Below are 22,371 nucleotides of genomic sequence, written 5' to 3'. Positions count from 1 at the left end.
GCCGCATTGGCGCCCGCAGTGCGCCCAATCGTCATCCGCCAACTGGGACGTCGCAGTCGCGCCCGTCCCGAGTCCCGACCGGTGGAGCCGCACCTCACCGCACCGCCGTCGGCCCCGGAGCGCGGCAATGGCATGGAGTGGAGCCCCACGGTGGGGGTGGTAGAAGTAGTACTAGTACGTAAACCGTAATGGTACTCCAAGGATTCCCACTCCCAGCTCCGGCCTCCGGCACGAACGTACGTTGGAGTAGCAGCAAGGAGTGACCCCCACCACGCACACGTGCTGGCCACCTCCCGCCTACTTATACCCGGCGCCATTCGTCCTCCCAATGGAATCGGCCGGTCTCCTCCCTCCACCGCACCTGCAGTCAGCAGCAGCCTCCTCTCCACCCACCAAGGGCACCAACCCACCACCACCACTCACTCAACCACCTCTCGTCTCTCTCCAGCGCGAGCTAGCTGCTAGTGCTAGTTCGCTCGTCGGCCAAGATCCAAGACAGCAGCAGGGCTTGTAATGCCGGGGAGCGTGCCGCTGGGTCTGTGCCTGGACACGGCGGGGGTGCAGGTGCCGTGGTACTTCAGGTGCCCCATCTCCCTGGAGCTGATGCGCGACCCCGTGACGGTGTCGACGGGGCAGACCTACGACCGCGCCAGCATCGAGTCCTGGGTAGCCACGGGCAACACCACCTGCCCCGTGACCCGCACGGCGCTCGCCGACTTCACGCTCATCCCCAACCACACCCTCCGCCGGCTGATCCAGGAGTGGTGCGTGGCGCACCGGTCCATGGGCGTGGAGCGCATCCCCACACCGAAGCAGCCCGCCGACCCGGACCTGGTGCGGTCCCTCGTGGCGCAGGGCCCGGGGCTCCCCGCGCTGCGGAGGCTCAGGGCGCTGGCCAGGGAGTCGGACAAGAACAGGCTGGTGATGGCCACGCACGAGACGAGGGCCGCGCTGGTGGAGGCCGCCTTCGGGTCCGGGTCCGGGTCCGGGGCGGCGAGCGAGGAGCTCGAGACCGAGGCCATGGCGGTGCTCGCGCTGGTGGGGCTCGGGGAGGCCGAGGCCGCGGAGGTGGTCGGGAGGGAGGAGCGGGTGGCCAGGCTCGGCAAGGTCCTCGGCGGCGGCGGGCCGCTGGAGGCGAGGGTGAACGCGGGCGCCGTGGTGGAGGCCGTGGCGTCGGCGTCGGGGGCCGAGGCCCGGGCTGCGCTGGGCGGCGCCGAGGGCGTGATGGACGGGCTGGTGGCGCTGGCGGAGGAGGAGAAGGCCAACAACGCCCGCGCCGTGCGCGTCGGGGTCCGGGCCCTGTTCGCGCTGTGCCTGGCGAAGGAGAACCGCGCGCGCGCGGTGGCGGCGGGGGCCGCGGCGGCGCTGGCGCGGCGCGTGGCGGAGGGCGGCGCCGGGGAGCCCGAGCGCGCGCTGGCGGCCGTGGAGCGGCTGTGCCGCGCCGAGGGCGGGCGCGACGCCGTGGTGGCCGGCGCGGGCGGCGGGCCCGCGGCCGTGGCGGCGCTAGTGCGCGCCATGTCCGGGCGCGGCGCGGAGCACGCGGCGGGCGCGCTGGCGGCCGTGGTGGTGGGCGCGGGCGGGTCGGAGGCGCTGCAGGCGGAGGCGGTCCGGGCGGGGGCCATGGGGCGGCTGCTGCTGATGGTGCAGGGCGGGTGCTCGGAGCGCGCCAAGCGCAAGGCGCAGCACCTGCTGAAGCTGCTCCGCTCCGCCTGGCCGAGCGCCGACTGCGTCGCCAACTCCGACGACTTCCTCCAACACTACCACTACTGATCGTAATCGTCCTACCTAGCATTCGCGTTCTGTTCCCTAAGGCCGCGGAAAGATCACTCGCTCGCTTGCTCAGGGGGGCAAGTGCAAAGGCTGCCGGCGGCGTGTATGTATGCCGGGTCCGGGACCGGGACGGCAGCAGGACGGAGAAAATCTCTAATGTTTTGTACGTAACGTAACGTTGGCAGGGAGGAGGAGGAGGATGGATGGATTCGTGGTTCTGGATCAATGAACAGTACTAGCAGTAATAGCTGCTAAGCAGCAGGCAGGCAGGCAGCACCGATTCTCACATGGATGGCATTCGCTGGTTTTCCTTTCCTCCGTTGGTTAGTTTGTTTTTTTAGGCCCCCATGACCAGGCGCGCGTGTGCGCGTTTTGGGTCAGTGAAAGTACAGGCGAAGCAGCGAGAGGACTGGGGAGATTGCGCATTGAAAGCTGGGCAGAGGGCTCTTGGGCGGTGCCCCTTGTTCTGGGGTGTGTGGGGCTGCCCCGTCCTGCAGCCTGCAGGATGCTTCTGCAGAATGGAATGTTGTTGCCGTGAAATTATCACATCCCCCTCACTCCCCATCTTCTCTCATGCATTTCCGTCCGTCCTCTGTTGCGTGGATCAGAAATCATGTGACTTGAACAGATGAGCCATGAGCTAGTAGTGCTACAGCAGAACTACTACTACTACTAGCGGCAGTGACAATGGGAAGGGGATCAGAAACCCAGACCATAGACGGAGGAGGGGCTCGTCGCCAGGGGGCACGGGCAGGACAACTGCCGCTCGCTCGCTGCAGGCTCCTCCTGCATGCGGCCCTCCCCTTTTGACCGGATTGGTGAGCAGAGTGACGAAGAAGACCCGCTCGATCAGTTCACCACTACTACACTACTCTCATCATTATTAAGCGCCACAGGCCAGGAGGCATGGACGACTTGGACCGGACTGCTATGTTGTTTGCTTCTCCCTCCTCCAACCTCCGTAGAGTAAAGAACACTGTACCGCCTGTCTGTACGTGCTACTACCCACCGGCAGGGGAGCAGCCGGGCAAAGCATAACGGCGCCGTAGTAAGTAGTAACGCCCCCGCCCGGCCCGGCCGGTGCGGTGCTCCCTCGACACTCGCCCGCCCTCACCGATCCTTCTCCCGTCCCGCCATGGCATGTGGTCGCAGGAGATGAACTGCATGCCGGATACTGTACCACCATCTCGGTTCGGTCGTCTCGTCTCCCATGCCGCACTAGCACTGACGATGTCGCCGTCTAGCTAGCTAGCTAGCCGTCCATGCTGCGGAGTCAAGATTATTGGTCCATGATTACATGATGCCGGCCCGGGCCCGGGCCTACGATCGTGCGGGACGTGATGGCGGTGCTTGCCTCTTGGACGTACAGTAGCGAGTAGTATATATCCTACTACTAATTAAGAATGGACCGTGGGCGCCTGGCGCGGCCATGCCCCCGCCCATCTCACTGGCACGCTGGTCCCACAAAGACACCCGCCTCCACCCGCAGATGCGTGAGCGTGAGTCAATCGGCCACCAACACCTCGCCTCGCCTCCCCTGCCCACGGTCCGCCCGCCCCGCCCCTGCCTCTGTATCCATCCACGTCTGCTTCCATGCCCTCGCCCCGGCGCCCCTCCTCCTTCCCGGTCCCGCACGCGATGCCCCGCCGTGACAGCCGCTGCCCCATCAACGGCCTCACCCTCCTTCCTCCACCGTCCCGCTCGCACGAATCTCGTTCGTAGCGACGCTATCGCGGGCCTATGGTGCAAGGAGACCGCCACGCTCGCTGTCGGGGCTTCCGCGCTCTCCTCCTGGCATGATGGTGGTACTCGTCTAATGGGGCTCGCACCGTCAGGGCCTCCGCGCTCTCCTCCCGGTGATGCCATATGCCGTCGTTAAGGGCAAGTTTTCTGTATTCCAGTTGCTCCGACTGAGAAGAAAGAGTAGATGTATATCATTTATGTATGCTGGGAAAATACATTGTTCTGGTCGCCGTGAAATTTCCGCAGTGGACAGTGTGTGTATGCGTCATGGTGATGAGGTAGAGTTGGATGGCATATGTGCATTTCTGTTCTTAGTTGAGACGAGTTACTTGCATGCGGTGGGTGTTTGACGGAATGCTTCACTAGCATCCTGTAGAAACGCACACATGCGTGTACCTAGACATCACCTTATGGGATTTCTTTGTTATCTTACTCACGTGGTAGATGAGATTTGCTCCTCTAAGTGACCATCACACAAGAGATCTCGATGCCCAAATCATTTCCTGGTCCTTTGCTTTCTATTTGCGGTTCTTACAGGAAACATAATCCTGCTTATATATCAATTCGTTCCAACTAGACATGTTAGTTTGTTGGGGCTAATTAATTGGTTCCCGATGCAAATTTGGTGGGTTAGATGAGTCAACAACATGTTTGCTTCATGGGGTGGATTGGGCTGTATTGGATGGGTCACATGGGTTGAGTTTACTTCATCTGGCCACCATTGATAAACATACATGCCACTAAGTTTAGGAAAGGCTTAGGTGCCCACAGATGATACAAGCACATTGTTGCAGGGTGCTCACGAAACCGCCTTTGAGAAGTGTCGGGATCCTGGAACATCTAAGATTTCTACATGAACCTTTATACAAGTAATTTAATTTTACTCCTTTTCATGGCTGAAATGATTTCTGCCTGGACACTATACGCTATGCCAGGATTGTTGTTTGCATAGTCACACTTTGATTTTATTGTTTGTTTATACAGCACGGCTGGAAATCCAATGATTTATGGTAATAATTCTGGAGATAACTACTCTTTTGTGTCACTTGACCCCACTCTCTTACCCACCAGATGATATAAAAAGTGAGATCTTTCCATTGTTCAAATTTGGGAAACAAAAGAAAATAACTGTCTTTTTTTCGGGGTGGCACTCACATATGTCTCCTTTTCCTCAGCTCAGCCACAACAAGGCATTGCAAAGAGCCATCACATAGCTACAATGTGTGGAGTAATTATTGGTACAATAGCTTTTTTGTTGTTGTAGTTGGTACACTTCTTTGGTGGCATCACAGGCAAAACCAACATATCTTTTTTGGTGTTAATGGTAATAATCTTTTTTACTCTATTGTTGTGTGGTCATGATAACAACCACCTAGATCTAGACGTGTTGCATTAGTTAGTTTAGTTGCATGAGCCGCTAACATTTTAAGATCTTAGAGCTTTTGCTTTCTGGTCAGTCCCACAGTAAATTGTCTCAATGGAAAATTAAAACATCAAATCCTTTAGCAGATAGGCCTTTCATTTTTCAACTAATAGGAACTCTGAATGTATATTGACATCCATTCATCCCCTTGGGTCCATTTGATATATCCTCTAACTGGTTCGTGGATTTGTTGTTCAGGGCATATCTGGTACATTGGACAGAGAAGACAATTCATGTTCAAGCGAGTGTTGAGTCTGCCTGGACGCCTAGGAAACAAGGAATCACTGTTTCCCATGGCGAGCTGGAGATACCTGGACGACTGGACATGCGTAGACAACGCCTTTGAAACACTATACAATTGTTTTCTGTCTTCGCTCTCACTAATAAGGAATTAAACTTCTCCACATATGGTTCGAATGAGCCATACCTTGTAGATTCCACTGCTGGGATCCTGGGATACCCATGAACCCTTGAGTATGCAGAAACTCCATTAGGCCTTATTACCTTAATTGTGTCTAAATAAAATAGGTAGCGAGCTTTTATGTTGACAGGTGTAGGTACCATCCTTGAGACAATAGAAACCTCACCTTTGCTGAAGTATCCATAAGGTACATATTTGGTTCTCAATTGTTGATTAAACTGCATTGTTTTTCCTTCCTTAACTCCTAAAACATCATCCACCTCCGCACCTCCTTTGCCTCCTCCAATCTTCCATGTGACGCATAGATATTAGCAAGCAGGACATAGTTCCCGGTATTACTTGGCTCAATCACAAAAAAGCTTCTTGGCAACCTCCTTACCCATCTCAAGTTCCCTGCAGTTCATGCAAGCCCAAAGGAGTGCCCCAAGGACTGATGCATCTGGCTTAGGTCCCATCTGGTGAATGAATTGTTTTGCCTCAGTTAGAAGGCCTGCTCGCCCAAACATGTCAAGTTGTCAACAATGCACGCATAGTGCTCATTTTGTGGTGTGATCTTATGAACTCGAGTCATCGAATCGAAGTACCTGTGTCCTTGCTCAACAAGTCCATTGTGGCTACAGCAAGAGAGAACACTCACAAATGTGATGTGGTCCGGAGGAATGCCATTCTCTCGTATTCTCAAATACATCAATTGCCTACATGCCATGTGTGCAGTTATCATAGCCCATCACTGTATAAGAACCCTGTCTTCACGATGGAGGCATGCATGCATGCTCCTATAACCCATGCCGACATACACACTGATTCCTCCAATACAGTAGCAAAGGCTACATCATCCGACAGTGCTACCATGCTCCACCCTCCCCACGCTAAGCACCAACAAAAAATAGTGCAAAGTGAGCACTCGAACTCACACCCTTCTACTTTAGAAATTCGGGGCTAACCACAAGACCACATATACTTTAGTGTTTAGTGTTTAAAAGTAAACAATAATTATATTTGCAGTCTAGGCGCCATCTCCATGTCCTCCGCCTCGTGGCAACGCACGGGCACATACCTAGTACTAATCTAATTCCAATCTAATCGCGTGGAGTACGGCGGTCACGGTGTTGCTAGCTTCAAAGGTTACGGTTAGACCATGTTCGGAACCTTTAAAACTAATAGTTAGTGTTAGCGTCGATTGGGGTGCCAAAAACTAAAACGAACCACCTGATAATACTCTATACGAAAGCACGGATGATCCGCGGCTTGGTCGCAAAAGTGGATCATCATTTGTACGCTCATGCATGTTTTCGGGCTCGGACGGTCCGCGATGTCGCATAGGGTCTTTTTCTCCGCGAATAACCTTAGAACTCACCCTCGAGAGAGATCCCGTCGAGAGGGGAGTAGGGTCTTTTTCTCCGCGAATAACCTTAGAACTCGCTCCCGGAGAGATCCCGTCGAGAGGGGAGTTCTAAGGCGTTGCTCCCGGGGCCTGTATGCCCGCCCGATGCGTCTCTAATCGGCGTAGAGTCGAAGAGAGATTATTGTGGAAGGCTAAATTAGATCTAAACTTAAGGCTAGATTACTCGTACTCCTATGAATTGAAAGAACGATACAAAAAGGTAAAATTGATAAGTATATTTTATTGGATCGATTGTGGGATTTAATCGGCCGTAACCCTTCATCTATATAAAGGGGAGGTCTAGACCCGTTATAAAATCGGTATCTAAGTTAATCCTGTAGGTTTAGCTAACAAACCCCGCAAGAAATCTGAAACACTAACTGATTCTGCGCACACGCGGACCGCCGTGCCACGCACATCGGACCATCCGGACCGCACAACGTACGTCAGGGCCTAGCTAGGGCCAGACTGTCGTCCTTCCATTTCTGATGTTCAACAGGTAGCTACTAAAAATTAGTTGTTCAGTTCCAAACACCATTAGCTAATACCAAAGCTAATTGTTAGCTACCTCACTACTAACAATTAACTCATTAGCTCAATCCAGTTAATAATTTATTAACTAATAATTAACTATTAGCTCTGGCATTCTAAAAGAGGACCTTACCTTACTCCACTAAACAAATTAACAAAGGAGATTAAGACGAGACGGGGAAAGGGTGCGCGTGCCCGTCCGCATCTGCAGCTGCAGGCATCCCGTCTCTCTCCGCAAGCGCACTGACGACGGGGAAAAGCGGCGTGCTCGCCGTGGATGGCGCGCTCCCATCGCCGCCTGCCTCGCTTTCCGATCTAGAGTAGTACGTTGCTTCGGTTCTCTGCTACTACCGAGTGGCGCTGCGCTGCCAAGTGCCAACATGTGAAAAAAAAGACACTGTCTTTTCACGTAGAGCCTGTTTTTTTACAATTATATAATTTAGAGCCACTCCGTCGCATGTGTATAGTCTTTTTAACTGTCTCTTTCGCTTGAAAATCGATGGATCTAGAGGTCACCACTCACCACCAATGGAGCATTTTCTTGGTCCGGAATTCAGCCCGTGGATCTGGGATCCCTGCAAGCGAGCCAGCGGGATTCATGCGACGCCTTGTCGTAGCGGGTACGTACGAGTCCGTGTGGGGTCTGTTCGTATCAAGTCCAGCGTTCAAAGCCCTCTGACGATGATTATGAGTAAACTTGCATATATATAACGAGTAAACTTGCATATATATAAAAAAACGCAACTTTCTTGTCGTCATCATGGATTATCCGTTTCCACCGGCCTGACCTGATGTACGGTCAAAGACTCGATGTGGTGCCAACGACTCCTCCCAAAGTTAAGCAGCTAGTACATCAAATGGCCAATTTCTTTCTAAGAAAATATATAGTACCATATCCTAATGCCAAGTGAGAAGGATACTAAGGTGAGCGGAGCAAAGATAACATATATAGAACACAGCACCTTTCAGAGAGAGAGAGAGAGGGGCAGGACATGGACCGGTTGAATAAAGGGCAAAATGATGCTGCGCCCTGTGCTTTTGTGGAGGAGGAGAATATAATCTAATCCTTACAAGTATGTTTACTTGACTTTAGTCCGTACCAGTTTATACTGTATCTACAATATTTTTGTTTGTATAGATTACAGTTACAACGGTTCAAACAATCAGCTTTAATAAGAATCGATCAGCGTCTTTTTGAGTGGAGTCCTATGCCTCCCTCCGCCGTTTGCTGGCCACTCTACATGCTGCTGCCCTTTCCGAACGAGCGAGCTTTTTTGGCTCCCTTTTTCTTCTCTCCTTTTTTTTCCTTCGTAGCCTATAATAATTTGTACTAGGAGGAGCAGGCCCAGCGTCGTAGTTGTAGGGGAATCCACATCAGAATTTGTGCAGAAAAGACGGTAGCCTATCTTGTCCACGCGCCAAAAGGAAAACTGGCTACTCCCTCCCTAGTTGTCGGAGGAGCAGCATCCATCGTAGTCGTAGGTCGTTGTCGCAGTAGCATTGGTTCGCCCGGCGCCCACTGTTGTTGAACAGGTCCATCGGGGAAGCATTGACGGGACGGAAATGAAGCCCACCCGTGTGCCGTGGTGTTGGTAATTTGGCGCGGCGGCGTGTGGTGCGAGCCACGTTGCCGTTGGGCGTTGGCCTTGCAGTCATTCACGCCTTGATGGACCTAGTGCTTCTACTGCTTTACGTACTGTAGTGTAGTGCCTGATGGTGCGTGAGACTGCGACTCGTCATGCTTAGCTTAGCTACCTGTGTTGTGTGTGTGTCTGTCTATCTTTCTATCTGACTTTGAACGCAACTTCATCTATCTCCATTTGCTCCATCGTTAAATTCATTCTATTAGATTCTGTGGTAACTAGGACCAATTTCTACGTTCGTAGAATAACAACCAGTGTTACAAATACCTCGATAATGAGTAGATTTAATCTATCGAGAGATTTAGTTAAACATACTTTTGATGTTGTTGTTGTTTATGGTTGTGGGTGCAATAGCGGCGATGTCTTTTTTTGAGTGGAATGCTATGCCTCCCTCCTTCGTGGCCATCTCTTCCTCCCGCCGTGTTCTGCCGCGTTGGTGGTGGCGGATCCTCATGGCTATAGATGTCTAAATGGGCAGGACGGCCCGTGCACAGCTAGCGACGACACGGATTGGCCCGTATTAGGTAGCGGGCCATGACGTGCCAAACCATTTGCCCCGATCGAGGTTTAGGCTCGGTTCGCTAGGTTAATAACCATGTCGGCCCGGGCTACGACCCGACAGGCCTAACGGGCCCATAACAGCATATGACATTTAAATGATACAAATATGCTAAAATATGTATATGTGAGGGTTTCAACCATAATTGTTAGCTACAAACATCTATTCACACCCACGTAACCAACACAAACACATGTTTCTAGTGTTTTGTACTCTATATTCAAGTATAATATATGTATATGTATGAAAAATGGGGAAAAATTAAACCGGGCTATGTCGAGTCTAACCCGTCGTGCCACGCTTAGGCCTAGGCACTACCCGGTGATCGGGCCAGGCCGACATTGGCTTGCGTGTTGTGCAGGGTTCGGACCGAGCCAAATCTGTGCCGACCAGCAAGTCCGACCCATCTGGACATGTATACTCATAGCTGCTGGCGCCACCACTGCCCTGCAGAGGAGGGGGATTGGGCCCGTGCCCGTTGGGGTGCGACCGTGGAGTCCGTCGCGTCCGCCATCTTCAAGTTGCAGATCTTCTAGTGCGAGTCACTACGCACGTCTATTCGTTGGGGGCTCTTTGGGGGCTCTGTGAGAATGTGGATTAGGGTTTATGGTCAAAGGATTAGCGTGGGCTAAACCCGCCGCTCCCGTAATCTCGTATATATGGCGGCGTGTGACTTCCAGCGATTAGGATAGCCCCGGCTAAGGACGCGGATTAATCAAACGGTTAGGATTAACACTACACTGATTCCTTATTAATTAACTGGCTTGCGTAGAGAATACACCTTAACACATTCCTCTCATGGAGCCATGTAGATAGCCGGCCATCATATTATACACGCACTCTGCCTGCTTGGCAGAAATAAAGCTACTGGTGTGCATGTGGGGGCGAGGTCCGGATGCCGGGAGCAGGATTAGAGCTACTGGCATGCAAGCATCCGGGCATTTGCTGGATAACAAGCCAGCCCTCGTGCTCACCCCTTTCTTTTATCTCATTCTCCAATTTTTTTTTACCCCCATGTGCAACACAGCATCCCCTCGTCTTTGACTCCCCCGAATGAGGACGGACGGCTCATCGTTGGCTTTGGGAGTTTGTGTGTGTGTGTGCCGGGGGAGGAAGGAGGGAGGGAAGCACATGCGAGGTGACGAGGTGAGCGTGCGCGTGATGGGGAGCGAGCGAGAGCTGGCAGTTCTAGAATTCGATCCGGTGGCCGGCACATGAACCGATCCAGGTGACAGCCACCATCGCAGCTGGCAGCACATGAGGAGGGAGTGACTGATGAACGGGACCAGGAGCATCAGATCAGCACGGTCGATCGACTTGTTTTGTTTCACGCTGTTGCTTTCTGCTCCTAGACGGGGTTACGCCCACGGGAACGAAGGAAAGGAAAGGAAAGGAACTCTTCAACCCGCGCGGCTTAACTGGGCTTGGCCCATCTGCTATGGTCCTTCTGGATTCAACTCAAAATCCGGCCCAACCCAGAGCAACAAGCTCTAACGGACGCTCGATCGACCTGCATGGTGCGTTACCACCAAGCGGACGACAGCTTCCACAGACTTGAACGGTCCAGCAGATTCAGAAGACTCAGGGCCCGTTTGCCTACTTCACTCGACATTTTGGATCCGAGCGAGGGGAAGAAAGACGATCGAGGAAGCACCGAAGCAGAATATATAAAAAGCGTTGGACATGCTCCTGTCTGTCATGCTACGCACATTGATCCTTAAAACTAGGCTGCAGCCTGCACTGAGTATATTTTTCTTCTTCTCAAAATACATTTTCTTCAATCAAGAACAATTTTTTCTCATCAAAGTCGAGCGTTCTCAGCAAAAGAAATATCCCAAAATCACTAAAAACCTGCTCTAGCTTGAGGTACGTGTGAGACTGCTATATTTACACATGCAGTGACTATTTACAGCAACCATCAATTCCGAATTCCCAATCGTAATCGACAACATGGCCTAGCCTAGCCCGGGACAAGCTCCCGTCCCGTCTCTCCAAAACTTCATTCGGGAGATATGGCAAAGCCGAAGCCGAAGAGGCCCGCGCCCCCGCCCCGGCGTTGGGCAGCATGCGGTCTCTGGCGACGACCCGCCTTCGCGTCGGGCGGCCTGCCGCTGGCCGCCGCCGCGTACGTGGGCGTCGACTACATGCAGCACCTGTCCCCCGTCTGGCACGGGCGGCTGCGGCCGGCGCTCTGGGCGGCGCTGGCGCTCGCCACCGCCGCGCGCGCGCCGTTCTACCGGCGCTGGGGCGCCGAGGTCCGCGCCGCCCCGCGGTTCTTCGCCGCCATGGCGTTCATGCTCGCCGCGCTGCTCTGCGAGGCCATCTCCGTCCGCTTCGTCAGCACCGTCCTCGGCCTGCAGTGGCACCGGTCAGCTCCTTTCCTTTCTCGTGACTGATGCGCGCGATGCGAAACCGATCGACCAAATATTTGAACATTTCAGAATTTTCCCTACGCAAATGCGTGATTACATTACATCCATCCATGGTGGATTGGCGACGTTGACGTTGTCTTTTAACCGCGGACTGTATTTGTCACTACTCACTACGTGTATATAATCATAGTTATTTTTATCGAAAATTTCAAAGGAGTATGGCTTGGGAAATAGTCCTAGCAAGTGAAAACTTGTCATTTTGGACGTTGGTTGTTATGGCAATGAAATCCACTGCCTTATACATAGTAGGTGCTATGGCAGCATTCGGTGCATGCCTGTATAAATACATACTCGTAGGTGCATACTTAGGTCTAGTTTATTAATCGTCCCGTGTCTTCAAATTTTATTACTTGTGCCTTGTGGTAAAGTATAGTCTAAGTAATAAGTGGTACATGTCTGTATTTAATGATTGTACTCATTCATTCGTGGATGTTCTAGGTTGAAGTTTTATATTCCTTTAAAAAACATAGGTGCAGACAAGAACTACTCCTCAACCTATAGTGATGGAGCCAGAAACAGACCATTTTTTTTGTCTTTTTTTATCATCATCTTCCCCTGTATAGTCTACATATTTCAGCGCAATAAAATAGTATGCTCATCTGAAACACTGGACTGTTCAATATATATCAGAAAAAGCTACTGACAGAGATCCACTGCTATCAACAGATCTACCGCTCCTCTTCCTGACACTGGCCAGTGGATGCTCCTAGCATTGAGCGGGAAACTTCCTCGAACAGTGGTCGATCTACTGAAAGCTCGCATCATCACCCTTCATCATTACCTGATGATGTTCATCATGTTGGCGTTTTCGGCACTGTTCGACTGCATCAGAGGTCCTGGACTCGGAATAGGCTCGAGGTATATGTTCACTATGGCAGTCGGACGTTTGCTCCGGACAGCAACATTTCTTGCCACGATCCTTCCGTCTGCTCGACCTTGGTGCGCCGAAGCTCGGTATCAGATACCTGACCATCCACACCCGTGGGCACAGAAATATTACGCTCCTTATGCTTCAGATCCAGACATGATCTCGAGGGTCATGGAGGAGGATATGCCATACGGTCAGTACATTCAGACTGTGAACTGTTGTTGTGCAATAATAGAGCTGCTGCTTTGATAGACCACTGTGAGCTCATTTTGCTTTTTCATCCTTCCTGATCATAATAGCTACTCTTCAAGATTACCCCGACGAGTACAGACCTGACTGGGGACTGATGAGTTTCTTAGTAGACATTTTGAGGCCAAGCACCGGAGAGGGGCCCTCATGGTATCATCTGCTGAGGAAATCAAGCGGTGGCTGTAATGATCTTATGTACAGTGGACATATGTTTGTTGCCGTTCTAACTGCTATGGCATGGGCGGTATGCGATGTTTTCTTCTTCTCGGCTGATTGAATTGCTCATGTCACACTCACACCTTCAAATTGCCCTTCCAATGTCACGCCCTCCTTCTGCAGCTGAAATCAGTTTTAACTGGCCAAAACAAAATTGATAGGCCTGTCAGGCTATATATAAAGTTCTATTTTATTCCTTGCAAGCTATATTAATGTGTACTGCAATGCCATATATGCTCCGAGATAATTTATAATTCATTACCTCAAAAACAAATCAATACAGTGGTGTGGTAACTGATATGCACAACAAATGCCAAGTTGCGTCGAAGACTTGACAAGAGCCTGATATTTTTTTTATTGCCTAGCTTAATTTATGTGTTCATATGTTGCTCTTGAACAAATACCATTTTAAACACATTATTCGTCTACATTTCCTCACAGGAAGCGTATGGGGGATGGAGCTCCGTTGTGATATGGTTCCTCGTCATCCACAGCGCTCAGCGGGAGGTACGGGAGCGCCACCATTACAGCGTTGACTGCGTTGTAGCAATCTACATCGGGATCCTCTTGTGGAGGATGACTGCGTTCCTGTGGTCCACGATGGAAAGCAACCGATCCAGAAGGCTTTCCAAGCTGGATGAGGTTCAGAAGAGGCTATTCCGCGCTGCAAAGGATTCCGACGTCTTGGAGATAAGGAGCCTGCTAAATGAAGTTGAGCTGGCTGGTCAAGAAAAGAAGGGCTTTTCGCAGCATGTCATCTTCTCCTTCGCTGCAGCTCTGATTGTTTTTACCTTCTTGTTTGTTCTCCTGGCATTCACTCTAACCAACGACGGATGATCTCTCGATGTCCCGGCGATTTTGATATTCAGATTCAGCTTAGAAGACCTCAGTGAGTTGAAAGTAATGGATTTTTAGATTGAAAGGCGGCTGTTGATCAGTGTGGGGAGGGAGTGGAAGGACCGATGGGGCACGGCAACAGAGGGAAAGGGGCATGGCGCTCCCTGGTATGAGGAAAATATTTCGCATAGAATCACCCGACTGAGTACAAGACCTTTTGAGTTTTGACAGAGAAAGCTGCTTACACTAAACATGTTATTAGCTGAATTATGTAGATGAACTCTTTTTTCGATGGAAATAGCTACTCCATGATAAATATTGTCAGCTGAGCTGTAGATGCATACGCAGCTCTTATTTTCAGAATCGTTCTATCAGTCGACATGTAGGGTAACTGCCGCATATTTTCATTTTGTGAGCACATCAGGTGTCATCATGTTTTACATGTAGTTCTCGTTGTCCTACATGGAAATGGTTTGCAATTCAGTATGGTTTAGTGCTCTCCAACTCCAGTTACCGTAGAGATGATTGTGCAAGCTGTTCTGCCGCGTAGCATCAGTTCTACATTTTCACTTGCTAGTTTGGCTTTTCTAGAATTTCCACGTGTTCGATCTGAGGCGGTTTTTATACAGCCCAGCCTTATGCTGCCAACTCCGGTACAAACTTATCATATGCTTATAGTGATCATTGCAACACTTTTTCTCTCTTGGAAAATACATGTTCCAATATTGGAAATTCAGTTCTTGAGCACGTCCAATCTAATTCGCCTCTTATAATATAATAATGCATCTTACAGATGCTATATGTCCTATGAGTGATTTTGTCAGAGTTAATGAAGGACCGCATATACGATCAGAGAGTGAATAGAAGACTCGCCACTTGCGAGCGACCAAGAAGCCGCATATCAAGCTACGCGCGCCGCTCGTCGGAGGACGACCCGCCGCCCGCGCCGCTACTGCCGGCCTCCATGTCGGCCGGAAGAGGTTTCGAGCTGGTCCTCCTCGGATGAGGGAAGCCTCGGTGCCCCGACATCGTTTCCGGTGGACGGAGGCCATTCGAAGCTCGCGTGTGAGGCAGATCGCAATTTGCATAGAAGAAAAACTAGCAAAGGAGCTTCTTTTCGCCAAGAAAGGTGAGGAATTTTTCTCAAAGTTACATAGACGGCTGGTGACTCCGCAGCCGTCATCGGCCTCCGTTTGCTGGGAGGATCTTCGAGCGTCTTTCCTGGCGGCCGGCGACCCTGAGGCCGAATGGGCGTTCTTCCGACAGACACACAAATCTAATTCTCATTCAAAGGTAAGAAAGTTTTCTCCAGACGGTTCATCTTCGTCTTTGGCTAGGAAGCCGTGGCATGGCCTCTCCCTAAACCTCGGATCTCGCCGAGTCTCACAATTGGCGACATCATTGAGAGGGCCGGAGATATGGTGAATCGGTCATGCAAGGCGACGGTTCTTCCTTCTTCACAGTCGGATCCTACACTTCCGCCTTTTCCAAAATTTACTCAGTTTGAATTGACACAATTACGGAAGGGGCTTAACCGGAATGGGCCGGGCTATCATTCTATGGGCCCTCTTTCTAAAACATGGCCTGCTCGTAACCCGGGGATGTACACGCTTCGTCTGCGTGATCCTCTGTTCATTCCTCCCAGCTACACCAGCACCGGCCGCCATTCCAGATTTTTACGTCTCCCAGCAGGAGCTACGCCCAAGCTCTCATGGATGGTAGAGGTGCAGTGAGAGATGGCAAGGCCATGGCTTGGAAGGAGGTTGATCGCCGCCGACATCCCAGAATCGAGGTGAAGACAGAGCAGCAACATCTCGGAGGTCATCGCCTATCTCGTGGTCGTGGTCCAAGTGAGGATCGCGGTCGCAGGACATGGCACAGCCGGGGTGGTCGATACGGAGGAAGGCCATTCCATGGAGCATTCAGAGCTCCACAGGACTTCGCTGAATCCAGTGAAGGGGGCGGATCCCGGGTTAGAGAGGAAGCAGAGAAGAAGCGTGCGGCTGTTGATGGTCCTGCTGCTGATGATCAAGGAAATAAACGCAAAGAAAAGTTGTGCTGCGAACTTTGTGAAATGGATCACACTCCACAGGTTTGTCCGACATTCAATGGCCCTAAACCACACGCACTTCTATGTGGTTTTGCAGGAGGTGATTCGGGTTTCTTCCAAATCCCCACAAGTGGAGCCAAGGGCATGGCACCCAAAAAGGATAATGCAACCACTTTTATTACTGCAATGGAAGGAAACATTACCACAGATTTGGTGAAAGCAGAATTGGCACGTCTTATTCCTGTGAATTGGACTTGGTCTGTCCAGCAGCATGCCGATGGATTTGAGGTACCTTTCCCCTGCAATGTTGAGCTTCAACGTATGATTGCTATGAAATATGTGCACACTGCTGGAGGCGAAGGGATTATGGTTATTCAAGAGTTGGATCAAAAAATTGAGCCTGTCCAATACCTGCAGAAAGTGTGGGTTAATGTATATGGAGTACCCTATGAGATCAGATCTTTTCTTCCACTTTGGGTGGTTGGCACTATTATAGGTGCTACTCAAAAGGTCGATTTGCGATACACTAGAAAGATGGGTGTTGTCAGGATTCTAGTGGGAGTAATTGACGTTGACAGTATTCCAGAATCGTCAGATATTGTGGTGGGAGAAGGGTTGTATGAAATTTATTTTAAAGTCGATAAAGTATGCAAAGATGGTGTTTGGATGGGTTATAAGCAAGAGGTAACGAAAGACAAAGGAGATGATGATGAGCAAGATGAGGAGTTTGATGGCCTCGATGAGTATATTCACAAGACTGACGCTGCCTTTCAAGATACTGAGATGGAAGATAAATCTACAAATAATAATGGTAACCCCAAGACAACAATGATGGCGGTATGCAACATAAACACCACGATGCGCAACATGATCCCCAAAATCGTCAGGCTGTGCATCATGACTATGAAGCTTCTGCAGTCTTAGGGGATGCAGTTTTACCTCATTTGGTCAATACACAAGAAGGACAAAATATCCTAGGGGTTTACTCCAATACAGACCCAGATGCTTTGTCCTGCACAGCATCAGTAAAACCAGACGTTTTACTTCAAGGTTTTGGGACCATTTCAGCGTCTAACTTGGGGATTGTTTCTGCTAGTGTGGGCTGTCCTGGTAGCACAAGTCTATTAAATATATGTCTGCCACATGAAATTCAGCAGCATGGACCAGATGCTTTTCTCCATCGATTTCCTGGCATTGTTGGGTTCCATGAACAATTGACAGCAGGGGGTGTCGCTCCCTCTAAGTTACTAAATAAAGTGACCTCTCCTAAGGCAACAACTGGTATTTCTTTTACTACTTTAGATATGCCAACCGATGATAATTTTACTTCTCTTCTTCATACAAAAAGAAATGATTCCTCTGATCTTTTGTCTGTTCCAGCACGTGTCAAAGCACAGGAGTCAAGCTGTTCTGATCATACTCAGGAATTGGGGCCCTCTAGTGTTGTTCCTTTTGTCGACCCTGGTGCAGGTGTACCTTTTGTTGGCTCCCTGCATGTTTCTCCTGGTGGTAAACATCCAGCATGTCAGGTGGTTTTGGCTCCGAAGGATGTTTTCTCTTGCCAGTCTGATGCAGCTGTCTTGGATGGGAACTTGGCTATTTCAGATTCTTTTACTGAGGAGGCAGTCGATTCTTTCTCTCTTACTCAGAGAGTAAAGAAAAATATTGTTGACCTTGCCGAGCAGAAGATTAGTGCCAGGAGAACCGATAAGGATGAAGATACCATGAGCAAAGCACAACTCTTGGCTGGCAAGCGCAACTTGGAAATAAACTATCTTCAAGGGCACACACTATCTTCAAACTTTTGTGGTCTGTATAGATATGACAGACATTTCCCAGCAGATAATGACGCCAGATTTTTAGGGCATGAACCACTGCAGCTAACTCCAAGTCATGAGTTGGATAATGCTCCTTATGCTTGCGTAACTGCCTTGAAGCATACACAATTACTCGGCCTTCTTGCATTAATACACAGCCGAGACCACTGCCTGATGCGTCACAATATACATCAAACGGGTTTTCAATATCCGGCTGAGCCAATACCGGTGCAGTGGTTAATAATACCTTCAATTGTTCGAAAGCTTCATTACATTTTGAAGACCAATTGAATTTAGTATCATTCTTCAATAGACTTGTGATTGGCTTCACAAGTTTGGAAAAATCCGGAATAAATCGGCGGTAATAACCAGCCAGTCCAAGGAAACTTCGGACTTGGTGTACAGTGGTTGGGGGTTTCCACTCCAAGATATCCTTGACTTTGCTGGGATCTACCGCAATCCCTTTGGCAGATAATATATGTCCCAGAAATTGAATTTCCTCCAGCCAAAATGCACACTTACTGAACTTAGCATATAACTGATGTTCTCTTAAGCGCGTCAATATGATCCGTAAGTGTTGAGCATGCTCCTCTTCATTCTTGGAGTATATCAAGATATCATCTATGAAGACCACCACGAACTTGTCCATCTCGGGCATAAATACCAAGTTCATCAGATAAGTGAAGTGGGCAGGAGCATTCGTCAATCCGAAAGACATAACCAGGTATTCAAATAATCCATACCGCATAGTGAATGCGGTCTTTGGTATATCCTCGGGCCTAATACAGATCTGATGATAGCCCGATCTGAGGTCAATCTTGGAGAATACCCTCGCTCCAGTCAGTTGATCAAACAAAATATCAATCCGAGGAAGAGGATACTTGTTTTTGATAGTGACCTCATTAAGGGGTCGATAATCCACGCACATCTTCAAGGTTTGATCCTTCTTTTTGACGAAGATGGCCGGACAACCCCATGGTGACGAGCTTGGCTGGATGAATCCTTTTTCAAGTAGATCTTGCAATTGAATCTTGAGTTCTGCCAGCTCGTTTGGAGGCATTCGATACGATCTTCTAGAAATGGGAGCCGTACCGGGCTTCAACTCAATTACAAACTCTATATCTCTTTCGGGAGGCAATCCAGGCAAATCCTTTGGAAAGACATCTGGGAACTCACACACTACTACTACTATACTATTCTACTCTTGCTTTTTGTCACTCTCGGTAGCCTCGCTGTCAGGCGTAGGAGTCCACTGATCGACCAATCTCATTGAAGGAGGGGGCCTAAAAAGGTCCAGTTCTCCTCCAAAGGCTTCTCCTGCTGCTCCAGACGGTCCAGCTCCCATCCCGACAGGATCCGCAAGGACATTGGGGTGCAGTTTCGAGTACAATACATGAACCTCTTCATGTAGAGTATTGCAATAAACCTGCAAGTTATCAATAGCTGAGCTAAGCTCTTCTACTCGGGCTCGAGATTTTGCCTCCTTAGCCCAAGCCAGCGAACGAGAGTTAACCGCCCAGTCGAGCGCTAGATCTCGATCCGCGAGCTAATCTTGCAGTTGACGAATGTTTCTTCTTAATTCATTGATTCTTTCGCCATCCGCCACCCATATGTCATTCCTGCGTCGGAGTTCTGTTCGAAGCTGATTAACTTGTGCTTCGAGATCCCCGATCGGATCATTACTACCGCTACTGCTGCCTTCGTGTCTTGGGGCAAGCTGATGACGTGGCACGCCAATCGGCCCGGTTGACTTGCGTGCAGTCTTCCTTGTGCGTGGCGGCATTTTTCTAAGGGGGAAATTTTATCAGCATAATTCTTAGCATGATGCATGTGTAATTACAGAACCAACCTTAGTTGATTCACACCTTCTATACATTGCACTCTTCCTATCTGGTCTTTAAAATAAACTCTTCAAAAATACCTAGGTAAGAAGGGAAGAAATTTTCTAGATAAGTCTTAGAAAATTCTTTTTGAAGATGTCTCATAACATCTGCAGAGATGGGCTTCGCTCCGATACCAGCTGTGACAGAACCTCCCAAGTTATTAGGCCCACCTACAGTTGTCCTTGTCCAACGGACCTCAGACAACCCTGCAGGTGTTCCTGAATCACTTGACAAGTTCGGTATCTGCTTTCCTTACCTTCCCAAGAGCGTTTTACCCGTCACGCAGACATTACAAATCATCGGAGATACAGAAATGCGGAAGCGATTACATAAACTTACCTTTATTTAAAAAGTAAGACAAAGTTATATATTACAGACCAGGATATAATTAAACGAGTGCAGAGTATTATTATTACAGAACCAAGGGAGGCAAAAACCCCTCCCGATAAGTTTCAAACAAAAAGTTTTTGTGGAGGATCCTCTTCTCCCGCAGCTTCACTCTTGATTTTCTTCCTTTGGAACCACCTTAGAAAAGAAACAACAAAAGTTTGTCGCTTCTTCACCTAAAAACAATAGGGAATAAAACCCTGAGTATGGAATTACTCAGCAAGTCTTACCCGACTAAAGAAAAGACTCTCAAGGGTATGCTGGTTATCAGGGGGTCAAGGTAAGGTTTCTCAATAATCAATGACTCTGTTTGCAGAAATGCTTACTAACAGTGGATCCTTAAAAATCCAGTTTTATTTTCAAGTTAAGTAAAATTACCTGTACTAGAGTTCTTTCTACCCTAGTTCAATCACTTGACCTGCACTAGCCAATTTCTTAACAACCCTTCATCTTTACTGGAGTTCTACGTATAGGTCAGTGACCAAGTCTTCATAACCGCGAAGGTACGGCGATCCGAATCGATTATACTCAGCTGAGGATCTCCGATCACACGACATATGTAGCACTTAACCCTTGCATATGTCAACCCGCGACCGGGGTTCTTAAGACCAGATCAGGTTCACGCCAACCGAGAGCATAGATACACCACCGTCCAGCCTCTTGCCACGGAGGGTACACGCTACTCTCGCCATCTCTCCACTCCCATTGCGTGGTATCTTATTCTGGCCTTAGTCTGCCCGAGGCAAAGCTTACCCATGACGAGGCATGTGACCAGTTAAAGGGTCCTCGGTCATCAAGCCTACATCGAGACGGTCCTTAATCGACTCAGACGGATACACTACACCGAGACTCTCTTCTCGTGCAAGTCACCCGCACGGTCTCAGCTTGATTATTTCCAACCCAAAAACTTGGTACCTGACAGAGGTACATCTTTTCCGATGTTGAACCCATCATGGCCATGATGGATTCACCATCAAGTTTTATTTTCAAAAACATCCCTCCCACTTTGCCATCACATCTTTTGTAAAAACAAAACCTTTTGTTTGGCTAGAGCAAGACTAAGCATAGTAAAAACCTTTTGTAAAACAGGGATTCAAGGAAGGTAATCAAATTCAAGGAAGGTAACGCAGGAATTGTTTTAGCATTCAACTCCTATCACCTAATGCACCAAGCAAGTGAGAAAGATTTTAAAAGAATCAAGGAGGTGGCAAATGCACCGGGGCTTGCCTTCGTTTACAGGTGATTTAGGCTCAGATCCGCAGATGTCAAAATAAAAGCAACTGCCTGCCTGATGTTCCACAGGTGGTGTAGTCTTCTCTTCTTCTACCTCAACTTCTTCTTTGTTTTCTAAATATAACCACATATATAAGAATGAATGCCCATGTAATGCTCATGAAGATGCAAAGATAGTATAAGTTGGTTATCTAAAGTCTTGAGTACAACTTTCCTTCACGGTTCTCCAAGAAACTAAGGTTTCCGGAGTCAGTAAAGGAATTCAAAGGGCAGGGGTGGGGTTTTAGGCTCTAGGTATCAAACAAGGTCCAAATCAAACCAAACTCTACCCAAGGCTTCTAAATAATGCTTAGAGTTTAAATAAGAAGTTTGGGGATTTTTGGAATGATTATTGATTTTCTAAAAATCCAGAAACAATGTTGTAGACTATTTTAAATGCTCCAAAATTCCCCATTTGATCTAAAAATCATGAAACTATTTTTATTAAATACTATGAAAAATTAGAAACCTAACAAAATTGGTCTGGTGTTTTTACCATTTTTCTATAATTTTCTATAAATTTCTAAAGTCCAGAAGAAAAAGAAAAGAGAAAAGGTGCTACAGAACTGGGCTCAAACTGGCCTGTGTCGGCCCAGTTAGGGCAGAAGTGCGCCCACGCGCGCCCGCACTGGCAGACTTGCATAGAGCCCCCTGCGGTTTTGAATATCTTGAACCGAGTTCTCTGCACTATTGCAATGAGTCGCTGACACCTTACAAGAAACCCCCCCGGACTTCTAATTCTTCACCGGCTGAGATCCACGACGGCGGACAGAGCACGGCCGAGCTCCGACGAACCAGTATACCGGCCGACTCACGCAGTGACTGGCGCCATACTTCGGCCGAGACCGATTTCAAGGTCTAATGAATGTTTCCCCCCACTTAATTT

At 49.3% G+C, this 22,371-nt stretch overlaps 2 protein-coding genes across 2 annotated transcripts; both read left to right on the top strand.

Moving 5' to 3' along the window:
• The first annotated feature begins 335 nt into the window (after nucleotides 1-335).
• On the top strand, nucleotides 336-2,310 carry LOC100281673 (ubiquitin-protein ligase). The gene has a single exon (NM_001154593.2). It carries the CDS (start codon nucleotides 514-516, stop codon nucleotides 1,768-1,770), a length of 1,257 nt encoding a protein of 418 aa, NP_001148065.2. The 5' UTR covers nucleotides 336-513; the 3' UTR covers nucleotides 1,771-2,310.
• A 9,123-nt stretch (nucleotides 2,311-11,433) lies between these two features.
• Nucleotides 11,434-14,516, top strand: LOC103654181 (uncharacterized). Its single transcript, XM_008681009.3, has 4 exons — nucleotides 11,434-11,842; nucleotides 12,573-12,967; nucleotides 13,074-13,267; nucleotides 13,681-14,516. The coding sequence occupies exons 1-4, from the start codon at nucleotides 11,487-11,489 to the stop codon at nucleotides 14,074-14,076; spliced, it is 1,341 nt and encodes a 446-aa protein (XP_008679231.2). The 5' UTR covers nucleotides 11,434-11,486; the 3' UTR covers nucleotides 14,077-14,516.
• Nucleotides 14,517-22,371: the final 7,855 nt, after the last annotated feature.

Source organism: Zea mays, chromosome 5, assembly GCF_902167145.1.
Source record: "Zea mays cultivar B73 chromosome 5, Zm-B73-REFERENCE-NAM-5.0, whole genome shotgun sequence".
In the NCBI taxonomy this organism is placed as follows: Eukaryota; Viridiplantae; Streptophyta; class Magnoliopsida; order Poales; family Poaceae; genus Zea; species Zea mays.
Note: the sequence above shows the minus strand (reverse complement) of the source record. Positions and strands in the feature narration are given on the sequence as shown.